At 38.5% G+C, this 18562-nt stretch overlaps 1 protein-coding gene across 6 annotated transcripts in view; it reads left to right on the forward strand.

Annotated features, from left to right (window-relative positions):
- The window catches only part of mink1 (misshapen-like kinase 1), a 46761-nt gene extending 29355 nt beyond the window's left edge, over nucleotides 1–17406 (forward strand). For 2 of the 6 annotated variants that reach the window (XM_056236912.1, XM_056236914.1), the window contains 19 exons: nucleotides 599–775; nucleotides 857–1018; nucleotides 2867–3133; nucleotides 3308–3387; nucleotides 3471–3574; nucleotides 4050–4144; nucleotides 4386–4409; nucleotides 5918–6066; nucleotides 6192–6312; nucleotides 6710–6826; nucleotides 6975–7086; nucleotides 7647–7802; nucleotides 9210–9353; nucleotides 9489–9623; nucleotides 10892–10992; nucleotides 11641–11790; nucleotides 11968–12127; nucleotides 12546–12685; nucleotides 13058–17406. In XM_056236912.1, coding sequence (XP_056092887.1) covers nucleotides 599–775; nucleotides 857–1018; nucleotides 2867–3133; nucleotides 3308–3387; nucleotides 3471–3574; nucleotides 4050–4144; nucleotides 4386–4409; nucleotides 5918–6066; nucleotides 6192–6312; nucleotides 6710–6826; nucleotides 6975–7086; nucleotides 7647–7802; nucleotides 9210–9353; nucleotides 9489–9623; nucleotides 10892–10992; nucleotides 11641–11790; nucleotides 11968–12127; nucleotides 12546–12685; nucleotides 13058–13141 — 2478 coding nt within the window. In that variant the 3' untranslated portion in view covers nucleotides 13142–17406. Of the gene's footprint in view, nucleotides 1–329; nucleotides 351–598; nucleotides 776–856; nucleotides 1019–2866; nucleotides 3134–3307; nucleotides 3388–3470; nucleotides 3575–4049; nucleotides 4145–4385; nucleotides 4410–5917; nucleotides 6067–6191; nucleotides 6313–6709; nucleotides 6827–6974; nucleotides 7087–7646; nucleotides 7803–9209; nucleotides 9354–9488; nucleotides 9624–10891; nucleotides 10993–11640; nucleotides 11791–11967; nucleotides 12128–12545; nucleotides 12686–13057 lie in introns of all 6 variants that reach the window. The other 4 variants (XM_056236911.1, XM_056236915.1, XM_056236913.1 and 1 more) reach the window with 4 other exon arrangements.
- Nucleotides 17407–18562: the final 1156 nt, after the last annotated feature.

Below are 18562 nucleotides of genomic sequence, written 5' to 3' on the forward strand. Positions count from 1 at the left end.
TAAACATGAGAACCTTTGCTGAAGTGAGACTCATCAAACTTGAGTTGTGTATGTGTCTTCTCAGCTCTTTTTATGTTTTAGTCAATATAACATAAAGGTTTCATTTGGTAATTTGTTTATATTGCTTGGATTAGTTTCATTTTAAATGTACAATTTGCTGCGAACAAGGTCAAAATATCAGAAGAACATACAATATGACATAATTACACACAATATTCCGTCACTGTGTACCCAATACAGCGAGGCTGTTTTACATATTGTCCAATTGCTTGAAATCCTTGACAGAAGAATTGTACAGCTAAGGGAAATGTTTTTCTTTCATTCTATAGTTGTCAAAAACTTCAGAGAATGTGAGCCAATATATCCTAAAACTCAAATAATCATGTTTTTGTGTGTAATTATTCATTAATTCATAATTATTTCCTTTGCATGTTGGGAAGGGGCATATGTTTTACATTTTTGTTTGTGTCTGTGTTTGCGCATGTGACACTGTGCTGTTTTGTGTTAATTATTTCCTGTGCCTGCAAAAAATGCCATGTATTGACTTCCACATTTTTCTAGTTAATAAGTTATTAATTGTTTGTTCATGTGTGTGAAGGAGTACAAGCGTAAACAGCTGGAGGAGCAGAGACAGTCGGAGAGACTTCAGAGACAGCTGCAGCAGGAGCATGCGTATCTCGTCTCACTGCAGCAGCAGCAGCAACAAGACAAGAAACCACAGATGTACCACTACAGCAAGAACCTAGAGAACAACAAACCAGCCTGGGCTAGAGAGGTACGCTTACACCCTGCTGAAAACAATAGTGCTCTGAATTGAAGCGTCACAATATATCAATTCTCATGCTTTGTTTCTCAGGTTGAGGAGCGCAGTAAACTGAACAGACAGGGCTCTCCCAAAATCTGCACTACAGTCTCTGACACCAACATACAGTCCCGTTCAGAATCAATCAGCCAATCAGGAGCTTCACAGACTCCACCCATGCAGAGACCCGTGGAACCACAGGGTGGGCAGGGAAAGGTGTGCTACCTGTCATTTTATTCCCTAACTCAAATCTCAGCGGTCATATTCGGCTAGAATGCACTGTGAATAAATGTTTCTTACAAAATAAAACTAATAAGTCTACTGTTTAAAATAATAAAATAATGAAACCATTGAAAATAGCACATACAGAAAATACAAGAACACATCTGTGTGAGTCTGCTTTGGACTGTATGCTAGTTAATGTCTTGTTTAAAGCCAGGGACACACCAAGCCGACGGTCTGCCATCGGGCAACGTCAGGCCGTTTTTGAGATCCGGCCGACATAGTCTTTTTCTGTGTGTTCCGCACCATTGGCTCTAGTTGGATGTGTTTTTTTTTTTTATCCGATTCAACGTCGAATCTGCATCGGGCCATCGGTGAGAGAGAACTCTGATTGGCTATTCAGTTTAGCAAACGAGTCAGTGCACGAGAATAAACACGAAAGTGATGAAAGCAAGAGAAGAAGTCATGACTGCGCAGACAGAAAGGCTGTTTTAATTTCACGTCATCTTACCTGAGCATTCCACAGCGCAAATATTTTCATAATAACATGAGCGGAGTGGAATAAAGAACGTGATCAGCATGGTTGATATTCAAAACGGTTTTTGCTTTGTTTATGGTTTGTAAAACTGCTTTCGCGTTCCCTTTTTGAATGACGAATATAAATGAGTTTATCTGCTTCAATTGACAGTTATCTCATTTACACACAGGCGCAGAACACACGTGCTAGTTGACAGTGGCCTGTAGTCCTTTCGGTGTGTTCAAGCACAGATTTTTTTCACCGACGTAGGCGATGCGAGGCGACAACACAGTCTGCTTTTATCAGCGCTAGTTTTTTGGTGTCGTTTTGGTGTCCCTACCTTAATGATATGGAAATGCAAATACAAAACAATATATTGATTTCTAAAGACCCCCTCAGTAATTTAATGTCTTTGAACTATGTATATTATTGTTCAAAAGTGTGTGGTCGGTAATAATTCTTATCAAAAACAGTCGCTCAAAAAACACTTCTTATTATCAATGTTTTAATGCAGTCGTGCTGCTTCATATATTTGTGGAAACCGTGATACATTTTTTGATACATACATAGTAAGTTCAAAAGAACAATAAATAAGACCAAGAAAAGATAAATATTGTAACATTATAAATGTCTTTACTGTCATTTTTTTAAATCAGTTTTAGATGTTCTTGCTGGGGGAAAAAAATAATTCTTGAAGAAAAATAATCTTAATCTTTTGAACTGTAGTGTACATTTTAGGGTTTTCTCCAGCAAATATTGATTTGTTGTTATTAGCCATTATTTTTTTTAATGAATTTATTGTCATTATCATGTACTTCATTTTAAGTGATCAATATGAGTGAATAATAGCCAAAAAAAGCCTTGATAAGAAAGAAAAAGATAGTGATTTGCAGGAGGATGCCATCATTTCTGTTCTTTAATGCTGCATGCTCTGGCTAACACTTTACTCTCTTGTCAATGACTTTCTTTTTTCTTTTTCTTTCCTGTGGGGCCCACTCGCTTCCTCTGTAATCCTCCAACATTTTTGGGAACATCCTCTTCACTTGCATATCCTGCACTTGATCTTCTACCTTTATCTGCTGCCCAACCCTCATTGCCTGTAAACTGCTTTACTGATTTATACCCACTCCTATAACTCTTCTAAACCCCTTTTGCCAAAAAATTAATAAATCCTAATTTCTCTCTCTCAAAAAAAAAAAAAAATCTAACCTTGCCCAATTGGCCCACCTTTTACCCTCCCACTTTTCTTTTGGCTTATGTCGACATTCTTTTTTTCTGTCTCATCTTTTATCCTGTCCTCTTGTCCTCACTCCCATCTACGGTAGTTCCAGATGGCCCACCTGGTGCCGTTAAAACCATACGCCGCTCCTGTCCCTCGCTCCCAGTCTCTTTGTGATCAGCCCACTAAGACCATGTCCGCCTTCCCCACCCAGGATCCCTCTCCCACACCCACACCTCGTCCTCTACACTCCAGAGAACTAGTCCGTCAGAACTCTGACCCCACCTCAGAGACCCCTGCCCCTCAGTCTCGACCAATGAGAGACGACCGGGGACCCTGGATCCGTCTTCCTGAGATTGAACAACCTCCTAAAGTAAGACAGAATAATGTTTTTTTGTTTTCTTTCTCTCTCTCATGCAGTTTTTGTAAAGCTCAGGTTTGTGCAAACAGCTTGTGCAAATACACAATGTAATAGGTGATTATTAATATCATTGTGGTTTAATGTATCATTTCCCCATAATCCCTGGTCTCCTTCTCTCTCCCTTAGATTCCTCAGAGAACAGCCTCCATAGCCACTGCACTGAACACAAATCTCTCCTCCGGTATCAGACACCCAGTCCGAGCAAGGTAACATACACACACATTCAACTGAAGTGACACAAATCATATGACTGCACTGACTCCTGCATCGTGTGTTTATTCCGTGTCAGTAATCCCGATCTGAGTCGCAATGAGCGCTGGGAGAGAGGAGACAGCATGAGCATCATGTCCAACCTGCCACAGACCGGCTCTCTAGAGAGACACCGCATACTCAGTGAGTGTTGTGTGGGTCATGTTTTGCCAACTTGCAGAATTTAGTGCAAAATCGAGCAAACTGCAATCTTTGCGTCAGCTTGCAATTTGTCCTATTTCCACAATTTGACCGCAAAAAATCCTGAGAGGGAGAAAAGCAAGATTATCTTATAAAAATCCCAAACAAATTAATCAATATACATGTTCACCTGTCCTGCAGAAAAGCAGAATTGAGTATTTCTGTGCTGGTGCCACCATTGCCTTGTGCATTGGGGACCAGGACCACAAATTCGGTAATTATGCACAAAAATATTTACAGATAATTGTACTTTCACATGAAATCCAGGTGGCACTGCTAAATAAATGTTAAAAAAAGGTTTGTATGAATGTTAGATAATAGAAAATAATCCAATCCATCTGGGGACATTCACAGTTGGAAAACAGGGTTTGTCTGCAGAAATTATAAAGTATATAATGTTGTTGCGGGTTCGTTTTAGGCTCGTCCAAGATGGATTCCTCCCCCACCCTCTCTCATGACGGCCGACACAAACCAGGAGAATCCCGAACCTCATCGAGGCCCAGCAGGCCAGCGGTGAGATACAGACCCACACACACACACACACACACACACACAAACAAAAGAGTCGCATGTTAAAATACACTCACTCATGCACATAGAGTCCCAAATCGTTCGCCTTTGTCTTGTATAGAATGAACACACTCGGCCCTCCTCTAAACACTAACCTCTGTTCCTTACATCTCCTCTGCTCCTTTATCCTTCTCATCCCTCTCTCCTCACATCAATCTCTTTTCCTCCCTCTTCCTGCCCTCAGAGCTATAAGAGAGCGATAGGAGAGGTCAGTGCCCGTATCCGTGTATCAGCATGAGTCTGTATCGGTGTGTGTTCTTGCATGCTTGCATTTTCTCATAATGAGGCTAAATGTCAAATGAATGTTGTTTTTTCATTACATTTTGAAAATAATGAATAATAAAAATGTAATTCTGGTGAATCACAGCATAAATTACATAAGATTTAAAATAATAAGTCTGTCAATCGAATTAATTACAGTTTGGATATGCCGATTAATTAATCAAGTGAATCAATAATCACTTACCATATGCAATACCATTCAAAAGTTTGGGGTCAGTGTTTTTTTGTTAAAGATATTATTACTTTTGTTCAGCAAGGATGCATTAAATTGATCAAAGTTACAGTAAAGACCTGTATGTTACAAAATATTTCTATTTCAAATAAATGCTGTTCTGTTTAACTTTGACCAACAACAAGTGATTAACTTTTAAAATCCTGAGAAAAAAGAATCACGGTTTCCACAAAAAAAAATTTAAGCAGTTAACTCATTTCAACATTGATTATAAGAAATGCAGCAAATCAGCATATAAAATGATTTCTGAAGGATCATGTGACACTGAAGACTGGAGTAACGATGCTGAAAATTCAGCTTTACCATCACAGGAATAAATTACTTTTATAATGTCTTAAAATAGAAAACATTTTTGATAAAATAAATGCAGCCTTGGTGAGCAAAAGGGACTTCTTTTTACAACATCCTACCAACATCAAACTTTTGAACAGTACTGTATATTTTCTGACAAAGGCATATCAATGAAGATGAGTTCAGATGAGTAAAGGCAGATGGGAAAAACATTAAATAGACAAAAAGTGTCTACAGCAATCCATTTTTGCAGGGATCCATTCTTAAAGGGATATTTCAGTAAAAAAAATGGCATTCTTTACTCACCCTCATGTCAGTCCAAACCTGTATGACTGACTTCTGTGGAATACAAAATAAGATATTTTTTAAATGTTTTTTCCCCCATACTATCATTCATGAGGTGTTGTTTTTGAACCCATTGGCTTTCATTATTTGATCCTGTGACATATGTGGACATTATTAAAATGTTTTTTTGGTGTTCCACTGAAGAAAGAAATTGATGACAGAATATACATTTCTGGGTGAACTATCCCTTTAAGAGCCGTTCACAGAGGACGCGCTATTTACACATGCATCTCAGAACATTGCGTAGCATCTCACGTTTTTTCCCCCCAGAAATCTCTGTCCTGTTGTTTTCAACTGAACACCAGTCCACAACCATCGCGTCTGTAGAGGGACAGTCCCACGTTCACAGCCTTTGTATAACCACATTCACCTTCCCCCCCAAAGATCCCATTACCACACCCTCCACTTTCCAGATAGCTTTTAAAAGTCAGAATGCATGATCAAAATCTTATGGTCTGACTCAATCTGGGGAGATCCAATGTTATTGTAATGGTGACTCTAGATGTGAGACTTGATGAAGTGTTGCTCACTTGCCTGTTGATTTCTTCTCCATGTGAATGTGTCAGGACCATGGGCTGTACTCTAAGGAGCGGGCAGAGGAGCAGCCGCGGCCCCCGGTGAAGGCTAATGACTACTCCTCTTCCTCAGAAAGCAGTGAAAGCAGTGAAGAGAGTGAGAGTGGAGAGGGAGCAGAAGAGGAAAGCCCTACTGACCGGTAGGAGACAACAATTGTGTGATTTTTTTTTTTTTTTTTTTACTGTTAGATACAAAGTCTGTTAAAAAAAATGTCTGGATGATTTGTTTTTTGGTTTTTATGTTTTCTTTTAATGTGTGTATCAGCCCACGTGATGCAGATTCTGACTCTGTAAACACTATGGTGGTCCATGAGGAGGAGGAAGGTGAAGGAGGAGACGAAGAACGTGCTGGAGGATATGGAGACCAAACCATGCTTGTACAAAGGGTAGGGTGTGTGTGTGTGTGTATACGTACTGGCTTTACCTGCATTGAGGCTTAAATGTATTCAGGTTTCAGGTCTCTACACCCACATTGTAAGGACATCCAGCTGTCCCTGTAATTCAAATGGCTAATTAAACTTACTAAACATTTCTTAAATAAAATGTAAAAATGTAAGTTTTCTGTGCGGGTTATGTTTGGGGGGTGATTCACTACCTACAGTTTGAGAGTTTCAATCAGTAGTGCCTCAAAAAAAAAAAATTGAGTGTTTGTTTGCATGTGTAAAAAAATAAAAATTGGTTTACTGCTTTTGATGGACTGTGTTTTTCCTATGTGAAATCGAGTAGAACATGAATAATACCAGTGCCAATATGTGTTTGTTTCTGTGTGTTTGTTTTTGGCAGACTCCAGAGAAGCGTAGTCATAATGGATACACCAACCTGCCTGATGTGGTTCAGCCCTCCCACTCTCCCACAGACTCGGCCTCCCACTCTTCCCCTGGGAAAGACTCTGCCTATGATGTGAGCTCTGCCCACCTAACTTTTAAAAGCTTCATTTTCTCCACCATATATAATTGTATCATGTGTTCTTACTTTGAGTGATAAACAGATACACTGCACAATATGTGTGTAGTTGATTGATTAACTAAGATCATGCAATCAATTTCAGTATCAGTCCAGGGGATTGGTAAAGGCCTCTGGAAAGTCCTCTTTTACTACCTTTGTGGACCTAGGAATGTACCAACCATCAGGGGGCACAGGAGATAACATCTCTGTTGGAGGTACGGTATTACATTGACTGACAATTGCTAGGTAATTTTTTACAATCTCGCATGAACTGTCCCATTAATGTTGTTTCTAATGCTCAAATAGCATTAAAGGGGTAATGACATAAGGAATCACATTTTCTTTGATCACTTGACATATCTGACAGGTCACTGTACTATTAAAAACAACTGAAAAATTCATCCTCACTGCAAAAATACCAAGCTGCCAAACAGACTCGTTTTCCACCTCCGTCCATTTGTGACGTCACACTGCAACAGATATTTGCATTTGACTGCCTCCACAACACTTCAACTCCTATTTTATCCATTCATAGTAATATGAGTGTACTGTCTTTGTATATCTAAAGTCTTTGAAGTGTGTCTTGATGTAAGAATTAATCTTTATGAAAGTATGTGTATCTTTGTTTTAAGGATCCTTATGTTTTTTACTGGAAAATAAAAGAAATAATTTACGATCATTGCTTCATTGTTGTGAAGTTGCTGCTGACAGATGACTCAATCACTCACTCCTGTGCTTCTCGGTTCTCTGCTTGTGTCGTTTGTGGGTGTTGTAGGTCTGGGCTCACGTTTTGAGCAGCTGAAGCTGGAAGTGAGGAAAGGCTCAATGGTCAATGTCAATCCCACCAACACTCGTCCAGTTAGTGACACTCCTGAAATCCGCAAATACAAGAAGAGATTCAACTCTGAAATCCTCTGTGCTGCTCTCTGGGGTAAGAGCTGAACGAGAGCGGGGTGTGTTATGGTTTCTCAGATGTCTTTTAAGGTCGGCATGAAACAGATGTGATAGTCTTATCCTCCCTATTGTACCGTTTATCTAAAGTGAAACGACTTCTCGAACTAGAAAAAATGTAGTGCGGGACTTGATTTTGTCCATCGGAAATCAATTGGATGGTTGGACCGTTGTGGTTTGCTATTGCTGTGATCTCATGTGAGTTACAGGTTGTTCAGGCCTTGCGCCAGTAAATGCTTCATCAGAGGAGATGTCTTTACAAGAGGGAGAGGAATTTATTTTTGATTAAAGATTACGAGGGCACATGCATTTTTAAAAATGTGCACGGATAAATTATTTATAATAAATACTCCACTATTCCGTAAAAGATAAGAATTGTCCATTTTGATTTCATGGGGACTTTAACAATTCAGTTTCGCAATCTGAACACATGTAGATCTGCTTTTGAGAGAGAGCTGCTAACAACTCGAACTAGCATACAAAACAGACATGTCCAAGTTAGCGCATCGAGAGCCCTTTTAAAATGTCCTTGATTTCAAGTATCATTGTGTCATTTCGGGTAATTTTAGCTCATTGGTGTGTCTGAGTGTTTTTTGTTTTTTTATATATATAAAATATAACAAAATGTCTTTTGGTAGTGAAGTTTGCGCAATTTGGCACGTTGATGAGAACGGGTCTCAATGTCCCTCAAACCCATGCATATTTTAGCTTAAAATGTTTGAAGCAAGTGTCCTAGAAACAGGACCTTTTCCCCTGGTTCTGCGGCGATACCAGTGCAACAAGTGATTTCTACCTTCAACTCAACTTTCCCATTGAGATTTTCTGCCCAAATCTTTTCCAAACTTGTCCTGCTGTCATCAGCTTGTCACTTGGCAGTCGAGTTATTTACAGCATTTGGCACAATATTATGAGTTCATACGGGAAGTAAGGCTATGTGTGTGTAACTCTTTGATGTTCTGATATGAACTTTCTGTTGTCATTGCCTTAATTTCCTGAATGTGCAAGACTAGTTTGGTGGCAGTGCCACCCACTGGCCAAAGTACATAAAATATGGATATAGAATATAGAAACGGCCATTTGGGTCATGTTTCTTAGCTCCAAACATTTCTTGGTGCCTGGAATTCAATACTTACTTTTTTTCAAGTTTCACCACAAACTTTTCAATTGTTTTTGAACAGTGTATCTTTTTTCTTTTTTTTTGCTGCTACTCCTTCAGAGCCTGTCAAACTGCCTTATCAAAATAATTTTGACTGCATCTGAACTACTTTAGATTCAGTGAAGCCCAAAGCTTGACAAGCTATATTTTTGAGGCAAACACTCCCCAAACACTGCCTGTGCATGTTATAGGTCATGAGGGTGTGTGTTATAACTGTGTTTGTTCTGTCAGGTGTGAATCTGCTGGTGGGGACAGAGAATGGTCTGAAGCTGCTGGATCGAAGTGGCCAGGGTAAAGTTTATCCACTGATCAACTCACGCAGGTTTCAGCAGATGGACGTTCTGGAGGGACTGAACCTCCTCATCACTATATCAGGTTACACACAGACTTATTCATCACTTACACAAACACATACACGCATGCATCTACTCATCACTCTGTTAGGAGGACACAAGGATACATACAAGCACATCATTTAGAGGATCTTCATGTTCAGTATCTCTCTCTCAGGCAAGAAGAATAAGGTGCGTGTGTATTATCTGGCCTGGCTGAGGAATAAAATCCTCCATAATGACCCAGAGGTGGAGAAGAAACAGGGCTGGACTACTGTAGGGGAAATGGAGGGCTGTGTCCACTACAAAGTTGGTAAGTGTTTACAATTATAGACTGCACAGATACTAAATTTCTCCTTATCTGCAGAAAGCGATAGTTTGATTTTCTTAAGGAAAAATCTCTCCTAACTAATGCTGTAAACTACACAAGGAACCATCTCATTTGGTTCATTACTATAGTATTAGATGTTAATATTCACAACAGAGCTATTATATTCAACTGGTATTTATTTTCATAAATAATTTTGAAACTAACTGAAATGTTTGTATGCAATTCATAAACACTCGTCTTGATGGCAAATTTATTAAAACATGCATATCAACAGTAAATAAGCTCCTCTGTAGTGTTTTTGATTGCCAACTAGTGAACTATGAACACTGAATAACTTTACTGCGGTAAATGCAACATTAAGTGGCATTGTTCACAAGATGATTTATTGATTATCCACGGTTGAAACGCTGGAATTGATTCATTTCGGTAAGTTGTACTGTATCTTTAAACATCTTTTGATGTTCATGCATAATTTTTGTGTGTGCTATAACTCGTATTAAAGTGGAAGACTCGCGCTGTCGCCTGAACTGAGGTGTCTACAGTTCCGTAGCTTCCTCAGATACGTCACATTTAAGAGCCTCAAAACACATTATTGTTTGAATTTCGTGATAAAATGGACAGAATTTGAAAGCTGAGAGTTTGTTTCTTATCAGAAGTAACAAAGCACAGAGCTATTTGCGATTATTGGATGGGAGGCGTAATAGCCTAAACAGCCTAATGTTTGGTGTCGGGAAAAAAAGAAAACTGCAGACCTGGCAACCCTGGCTTGAACTACGGGTGATTCATAGGGTCAAATGGAGCCTGCTTTTATGTTGCTATTAACGTGCCCTAAATTCAACACGAGATTTTCTTCACACATTTTTCCACCCCTATTTGATTGACATGATATAATCGGCCTGATCATCAGCTGTTTTTTTTTTTCCAAACAATCGGCCGATGGCCAGTAGTGAAAATAATTGCTTTTATCTGCTGATACCGATTATTGGCCGATACATTGGTGCATTTCAACTAAATTATGCATGAACAAATGGCCACATCTGTGTTACACAGTATTGGCCACATAATATTTACAATGTACTCAACACAATGTGAAATAATGAGAGTAATGACAGTGTGCACTACTGCTGGCTAGCAGCTAACAAAAAAGAAACCTAGGCAAGTTCAGAAGACCTCAGGCAAGGGACTTTTGTCTCTTCTAAAGTACTTCATTCGATTTATTAAAGGTGCTATGAACTTTTTTTTTCTTTTAGTGAAATATGAAAGGATTAAGTTTCTGGTTATCGCTATGAAGAATGCCGTGGAGGTTTACGCCTGGGCTCCCAAACCTTACCACAAATTCATGGCCTTCAAGGTAGACCACAAGTTTTTCTTATTGTCAGATTGGTTTATTTATCATGTACTCGACTTACATGGGGTTTACTGGGCATTACAACTTAATTTTTTTTTTTTAAATTGAGGGGAATTTTGGGGTCAGTAAGATATTTTTTTGTTCAGCATATTAAAATGATTTCTGAAGGATCATGTGACACTGAAGACTGGAGTAATGATGCTGAAAATTCAGCTTTGTCATCCCAGGAATAAATTACATTTTAAAGAATGTTCTAATAGAAAACAAAAAAACTTGGTGAGCATAAGAGACTTCTTTCCAAAACTTTTTTTTTTTTAAATCTTACTGACCCCAAACTTGTAATTGGTAGTGCAAGGAATAATAAATACTATACTATATTTAAATAGTAATATAAAGTAGCAAGTATCTTTTTTTGAGAGGGAGAGAAAGAAAGAGAGAGAGCGTAGTTTTTGTTTACAAGTAGCAAGTTTCAAGTTCACTTTGAGGTTTTTTTGTAAAGTATTTCTTTACAATATTATAGCAAATGGGACAAACACTGGATTAACTAACTTGGCAAATTTTTGTAAAAGATTCACTTCATCATTCCACACAATCTCTGTAATGTACTGTAATTTCAGCCTTCTACTCATTCGTACGTGTCTTTCTTCCCAGTCATTTGGAGACCTGCCACATAGGCCTCTGTTGGTTGACCTCACAGTGGAAGAGGGTCAGAGATTAAAAGTCATCTATGGGTCAAGTGCTGGCTTCCATGCCATTGATGTTGACTCTGGAAACAACTATGACATCTACATTCCTGTACATGTGAGTTACGCTGTCATGTGATGCACCTTTTTCACAAGATGACATGGAAGCAATCAGTGATTTGTTGATCAATTGGAAAATAAAGAAGAAAGTTTAATGGACACTTACAGAGAAATGAATCTCCTTTGATGTTTGTTCCTCTCTTTCACTCTCTCTTACTTTCTTCGCATCTGTCAGATCCAGTCACAGGTGATTCCTCACGCCATTGTATTCCTGCCCAATTCAGATGGGATGGAGATGCTGTTGTGCTATGAGGATGAGGGTGTTTACGTCAACACGTATGGACGCATCATTAAAGATGTAGTGCTGCAGTGGGGAGAAATGCCCACATCAGTGGGTGAGTGTGCACACACAAACATATTCTTCTCTCTGCAGAATCGTGAAAATGGGGAAAGGCCTGTCTGAATGAAAGCACATAAGTTGTTTCAAATACACAAATTATCCAACAGAGGATTGTGGGTAACGCTTCCTTTTACAGTACAGTACTTGCGTGTACTTACCTAGAAAGTACTGGCTAATATAAGGTAAGTACATGGGTTAGGGGTAGGTTCAGGGTTAGTACCTAGTTATTACCCAGTAATTATAATTACTATAATAAGTACATAGTAAGTACATGGGTAACAGGACTGTAAAAGGAAGCGTTACCGGATTGTGTTGCAGTATATTTTCCTTGTTGTATATGAACCTTAGAGACCATATTAATGAAGTGAATGATAAAATATTCGTATGTCTCTTTATTTGTGTTACACGTATAGCCCACATCTGCTCTAATCAGATTATGGGCTGGGGAGAGAAAGCCATTGAGATCCGTTCTGTTGAGACGGGACACCTGGATGGAGTCTTCATGCACAAGAGAGCTCAGAGGCTTAAGTTCCTGTGTGAAAGAAATGACAAGGTGATACACACACACACACACACACTGCACTTCGCACAAATGGGGTACAAAATAGGGCCTCTTTTCTTTTTCAAAATAAATGCAGATAAATAAAATTACATAAAATGATGATGATAAAAACACTACAATTGCTGTAAAAATTAGAAAATGTGATAAGATTTTCCTGTAGAGAACAAATTATGTTACTTGAAGGGTGTCATAATTTTTAGTAATGTTGTCATTTTTTGTGATTTTTAAAATAGGGTAATACTTAAAATATTATTTTCTACTATTAACTGAATATCAATTCAGTAGAAATACTCAGAAAATATTCTTTTCACACAGCTCCTCCACTTTATAATGCAATCATGTTTTTTTCTTTCTTTCTTTCAGGTGTTTTTTGCGTCAGTGCGTTCTGGCGGCAGCAGCCAGGTCTACTTTATGACCCTCAACAGAAACTGCATTATGAACTGGTGAAAGAGCCGCCACATAAACATAGATTCTGCTGTGTGCACACATACAAACACTGAAGAGATAAAGAGTCCTCACACACAACAACACCCACATACACTCTCACACTGTGTAAATACACACACTCCTACAGACATAACACACACACACACACAGAGTTATTTACTTCACATCTTCCTGAAGACACTCCTTCACCATTCTCCTGTGATCTCTGAGCCAACTGTACTAGGCGTGTGTGTGTCTACCGTGAGCGGGCCGCTGACCTCAATGTGGTGTTCATCTAATTATGGGTTAGCTTTCAGCTCACTGGGTCCAACGTTCCTCTCCGATGATATTTTCTGAAGTTTTTAGGACCAGACAAAAAGGATAATTGTACATTATTCTACTAGAAATGTGTGTAAACTACGAGAATCATTCAATTGTTGCGCGTCTTGTGACGCAGCAGCGGTGTGTTTGTGTGTTTGAGAGACTTCACAAGTTACTTTGAGCAGCAGAAACAACTTGAAACTCCAGTGGTGTGAGGTGGTACTGCAACATCTGTAATTTTCCATTTCCACTGTATAGTGTAGTAGTTGTTTGTTAATGGTTGCATTCAGAGTTTCAGATAAAAGTTATATAATGTTTTCTTTCAACAAGTAGAAGTTTAGAAACTGATTTAACAATATGAGTTTTAACACATTCTGAGACGGCTTCCCTTCCGAATGAGGGAAGGTTTTCACTTTCTTGATGTATAAACAATAATCTGACGCCTATGTCACCAAACTGTTTGTTCGATGGAAATGTTGGTGGCCGCTTACAAAGCAGAATCTAGCGTTTTACTTTTCCACTAGTCAGCTGGTGAGACCAAGTCACCCATAATGGAGCAAAAGTCTCTGGTTTCGCTTTTCAAAGAACTTTTTTTTTCTATGTGAGAAGTATCATCATATATATACTACAGTTTAATATTCTCTGTACGTAAACGTATTTGGTATTATTCCTACTTTTATTATCTGCTGTTCTTTAGCTGTTCTATTGCAATACGTGCTGTGTGCTCGTTCTTGTTTGAAGTTTCACGAGGGAGTTTCTCTTGGGTTATTCTGATTTTAGGCAGGAAGATACAGTAAGTTACTCCGGATATGATTAAAAGCACTTTTTGGCAGCATAAACGTATAGTTCGGTTGTCACAATGTAAATTGTACATAGCAGTCATGATCGTATTTAGATGAGTCTTATTTGTATTCAGTAGGCACATGATTTTTTTTAGGAGTTAAATCACTACACGACTGCATAATACACTTGAGAGTGATTTCATAACCGAGTCAAGTTTGTGCTGTCAAAATTGCTTCTGGAAAGTGTAGTTTTTTTAGGCAGGCTTGTAGTTCATCAGGGACGTGTGCATTTGATCAGACTTTTTTTGTTTAATATTTGGACCCCACCATGTTTTAGCAACAGAAACGTCATGTTTTATGGGTGGATCGGAGCAAGAATATTCTTTTGTTTATGTGACAGTGTGCAAACGAAGTGTGTGTGTGTGTGTGTGTGTGAGTGAGTGAGCGGTGGAAATATGAATCGGTAAGATACAGTAGGATCACTATAAAGCAATAGTTTAAGGATTAGTGATGGGTTTGTCCCTGGTGTTACTGTCTCCAGCTCTGCAATACTAGACCAGAGATTATTCTCAAGCTTTTCACTCATTTCCATGCAGATAATCTACATTTACATGAATAGAACACCTTCTCAATCTAGTCTTTTTATTTCTCATTCCCTATTTGACAAAGATGGTATTATACCATTATATCACTATAACAAGTTTGAGTACTCTAATGTTTGTTGCACTTTGGTCCTTCCTGAACATTTTTGTAGTTATTAACACTAAATGATTTTAGCACTGATTTGTAAAGTAGCTTGTGGCGGTACAATCATCATGGGTTACCTAATTGCCCCTCCCCTCCCGCTGGACTTATTGGCTGTTGTCGCAGTCTAGACGAGCACTAAATGCCAATGACACATTCAGTCAGTCATCATTTAACATTGCGGCGCAACACTTCAGACAAATAATTATAAATAGTTGCATTTCAGAGAGAGGCGGAGACTAATAGTTTGATTTTTCATCATCTGTAGGTGTGCGAAATCAAACTGTACTTGAACACTACTGTGCCATTATAACCGATGCACTCTCTCTGAGACTGATTTCATTTCTTCTCGCCCCTCATCTCTTACTTGCTATAGAACTTAAGCATTTTCTTGCTTAGTAAATCAAACTGCCATGTTTACTGAAATAACAGTGCCTTGGATTAGGGTTGGGTGTATTTGATCGATTGTGTGCATGTGTGTGTGAGCATGTGATTGTTTCAATAAGAACTGAAGTTCAGGGAAGAGAATTAAGTCCAGTGCGCAGTTATAGGTCTTGTGCCAACAAAGTGCACTTAAACTGACAATAGCCAGAGCACCAAGACAGGCTCCTCTCACTCTGTTTTAGCACAAAGCCATGCCATATAGAGTCCATTCCTCCCGTTTGAAGGCAGTGCGTTCCTCTGCAGTATTTAGATGTTTCTTTTACACCATAATGCAGTTCAAATGCCCTAGTTACATGACACGATGAGCTCTTTGTTCCAAAGTGCGTGATGGTGATGCTTGTAGCTCCCGTTTCAGTGGCTATATCATTTTGCCAAGCAGGAAAAGCCTCTGGTTTTCATGCCGGAGGTTCACAAAAGGTTCGGGTTGTCATGGTGAGGAGCTGCTCGCATGCGTTTGATGTAACAGTCCCTGGCATCCCAAGAGCTCTTGGAATTTGCTGAGATTTTGCCTTCATGCTTAAAAGTAAATGTGTATAACAGCATTCACGCTAATGACAGAATTTATGTTTTTTATAGCAGAATTATGATATAATGAACAACAAAATAAAAAATAGAGGGGAGATATGCTTTATTAATTAGATGGAAGAGTTTATATTTGGATTACCATGGCCTGTCAGGAGGAAATGTGTGTGTGTATATATATATAAAATATATATAACCCCTGAATTATTCTTATTTTTGACCTAAATAGATGTGAATTGACAAAAAAAAGAATATAATGAACGTAACCTTATCAGTAGAAATGAATAAAGAATTGCATTGATGTATGTAACAGCATTTTTCTTGGAGCACAAAGGCTCTCCCTGTCGAGCTGTACATTCAGTTCGACTCGTCTCTCTCCCCTCTTTTTTTCCAGCGAGTGTTATAAAAGCGAGTGTGTGGGTGTGCGACTGTGCATGTGTGAATAGGAGAGCTATTTTTGCGTTTATATCCGCGTGTGTGCTTTTCATTATTCCCTCAGAGGAAAAGAGAGCGGGGGGAGAGAAAACAAGACCAGTTGAAAGCTATTGAGGACCAGTATGTTCAAACGTACACACATCACCACTGGACTCAAGCCACAGATGCGACTCCGGTCATGTTTGTAAATGCCACTGACGAACATATTTGAGTCATTCTACAGCAGCTGACCACAGGCCTGATCTCGTACAAAAGCTCGCATTGATGTGAAATCTCACATGTCAGGGGTTGTTTTGAAGGTACACGTTGTTAGCTTTATTGCAGACGTTATTGAATGTAATCAGTTTGTTTTATTAAACTGATCTGTTGAAGGCTTATTAGAGTTTGACAGAATCCATGGTTTAGGTGCACTTGTACAGATGCTATTTTACACTCCATTCCCTTCCTAGAGTCTGCAACAGATTTGAACAAATGTTTATCATTAAATGCCCATTCTCTATTCTATCCAACAAGAGTCAATCTTTAAAAAGCTAGACCAGATCATGTGTGTAGCGGTCTTCGAGAGACGTGGATCTGTCTGGTTTTCGTTTTAAGGCCTTTACTGCTGTGTTTGAGGTATTTATCTACTCTAACAACAAGTGGCATTTCTCTTGTCGTTCTCTAGTAATACAAATTAATCCCTTAGCTGATTTTTGTAAAATATTTACTACTCCAAAGAAAGAGTTCATCAGTTGTAGTTCTTTTACTGTATGCTTTTGGTTCAATCTCATAGCAGTAGCCAGGAGAGGTTAAAGGTTGGTTTTGGAGGTCTTGACAAAGTTGATCCTCTGTGATGGGTTGATTATTATAATTTACTGCTTATAATTTTTTGTTTCAGAAAAAAAGTAGATGTTTCAGACATTTTTAGTGTTTCTGTTTAGGAGAGGGGATGATTTCATGAACAGATGATTTTAAGTCTTAAGGATTGAATGCATTCACAAGTCTGTAATGTCTCAATACAGCATTATTTGAGAATTAAAATAACTTGATCTGTTACAACTCCTTGTGTAACTCCTTTTTTTTTATTCCTTCAAGCTCACTCTATTAGATTTCTTTAAACAATATATTTGAATTCTCTTGTTTGAATCATGTTATTAGCTTATTCCAGCATGTGTCCATATAATTTTATGACATGTTAGATAATTATCAAATAGATTGAATCATAGAAGTCCATTAGTAGGCAATTAAAATGTTTTACAAAATATCTTTTGATGGTGACATTAATGCAATAAAGTTTGATTGGATGCACATACTTTTAAAGGCACACTGTGGAATTTTTGGCCACTAGGGTGCGCTCGACCTGTAATTTTCACGTCTAGTGCCCCTAGAGGCCACAAGCGCCACAGCATTGTCGCAAAAGTCAACAAACAGTCAACCGGTCAACCTCCAGTGTCTTTATGTGTGTGCAGACGGCATTTGATTTGTATGTTGGAGAAAGTTAATCGATTCACTACTGACCAAAATAATAATATAAATATAAGATTAATAATATAAATCCTATAAAGAAAACAAATTGAATAAAAGTAGCATACGCAGAAAACAATGTCTGATCAGGTAAGTCGCATTGACAAGGGTTGCCCAATCCTGCTCCTGCCGATCGTCTGTCCTGCACAATTCTTCTCCAACCCTAATCAAACACACCTGAAGCAAACAATTAACGTCTTCAGGATCTCTTTGCAATGGGTTGGAGATGAAATCGAGTAGTCGGGAAATCGTGTAACAAAACTGATATAACTCACTACATATTTCCGTTATTTGTAGTCTTCAGTTTGTTTTTCCTTTTACACAAATACAAACATATATGAGCTGAAAGGAAAAAAAAACATTTACATTTGTATACGGCAGTATGTTGTGACTTATATCAGTTTTGTTACACAAATTCGCAGTAAATATTACATTATATATACACTTTTATGCCGATGTTTATTTTAAACTCTCCCTTTTTCTTTTTTTGGTCTCCTCTGACAAAATCTTTGCTTTCTTCCGAGTAGCTGTTGATTCAGTCATGACGACAACATACAGACGCCGGCAATCAAACGCGAGTTGAGCTCTCACGTTAGAATTTGAGGAAGTTGGGGTGGTGGGGGAAGTGACGTATGCCGTAAAGCGGTCGAATTTTGTAGTTCTTTTTGTGCTCGGGTTCCTACCCGAAACC

The sequence above is a fragment of the Rhinichthys klamathensis genome, unplaced genomic scaffold (assembly GCF_029890125.1).
Source record: "Rhinichthys klamathensis goyatoka isolate OS25496 unplaced genomic scaffold, OSU_Roscu_1.1 h1tg000473l_1, whole genome shotgun sequence".
Lineage (NCBI taxonomy): Eukaryota > Metazoa > Chordata > Actinopteri > Cypriniformes > Leuciscidae > Rhinichthys > Rhinichthys klamathensis.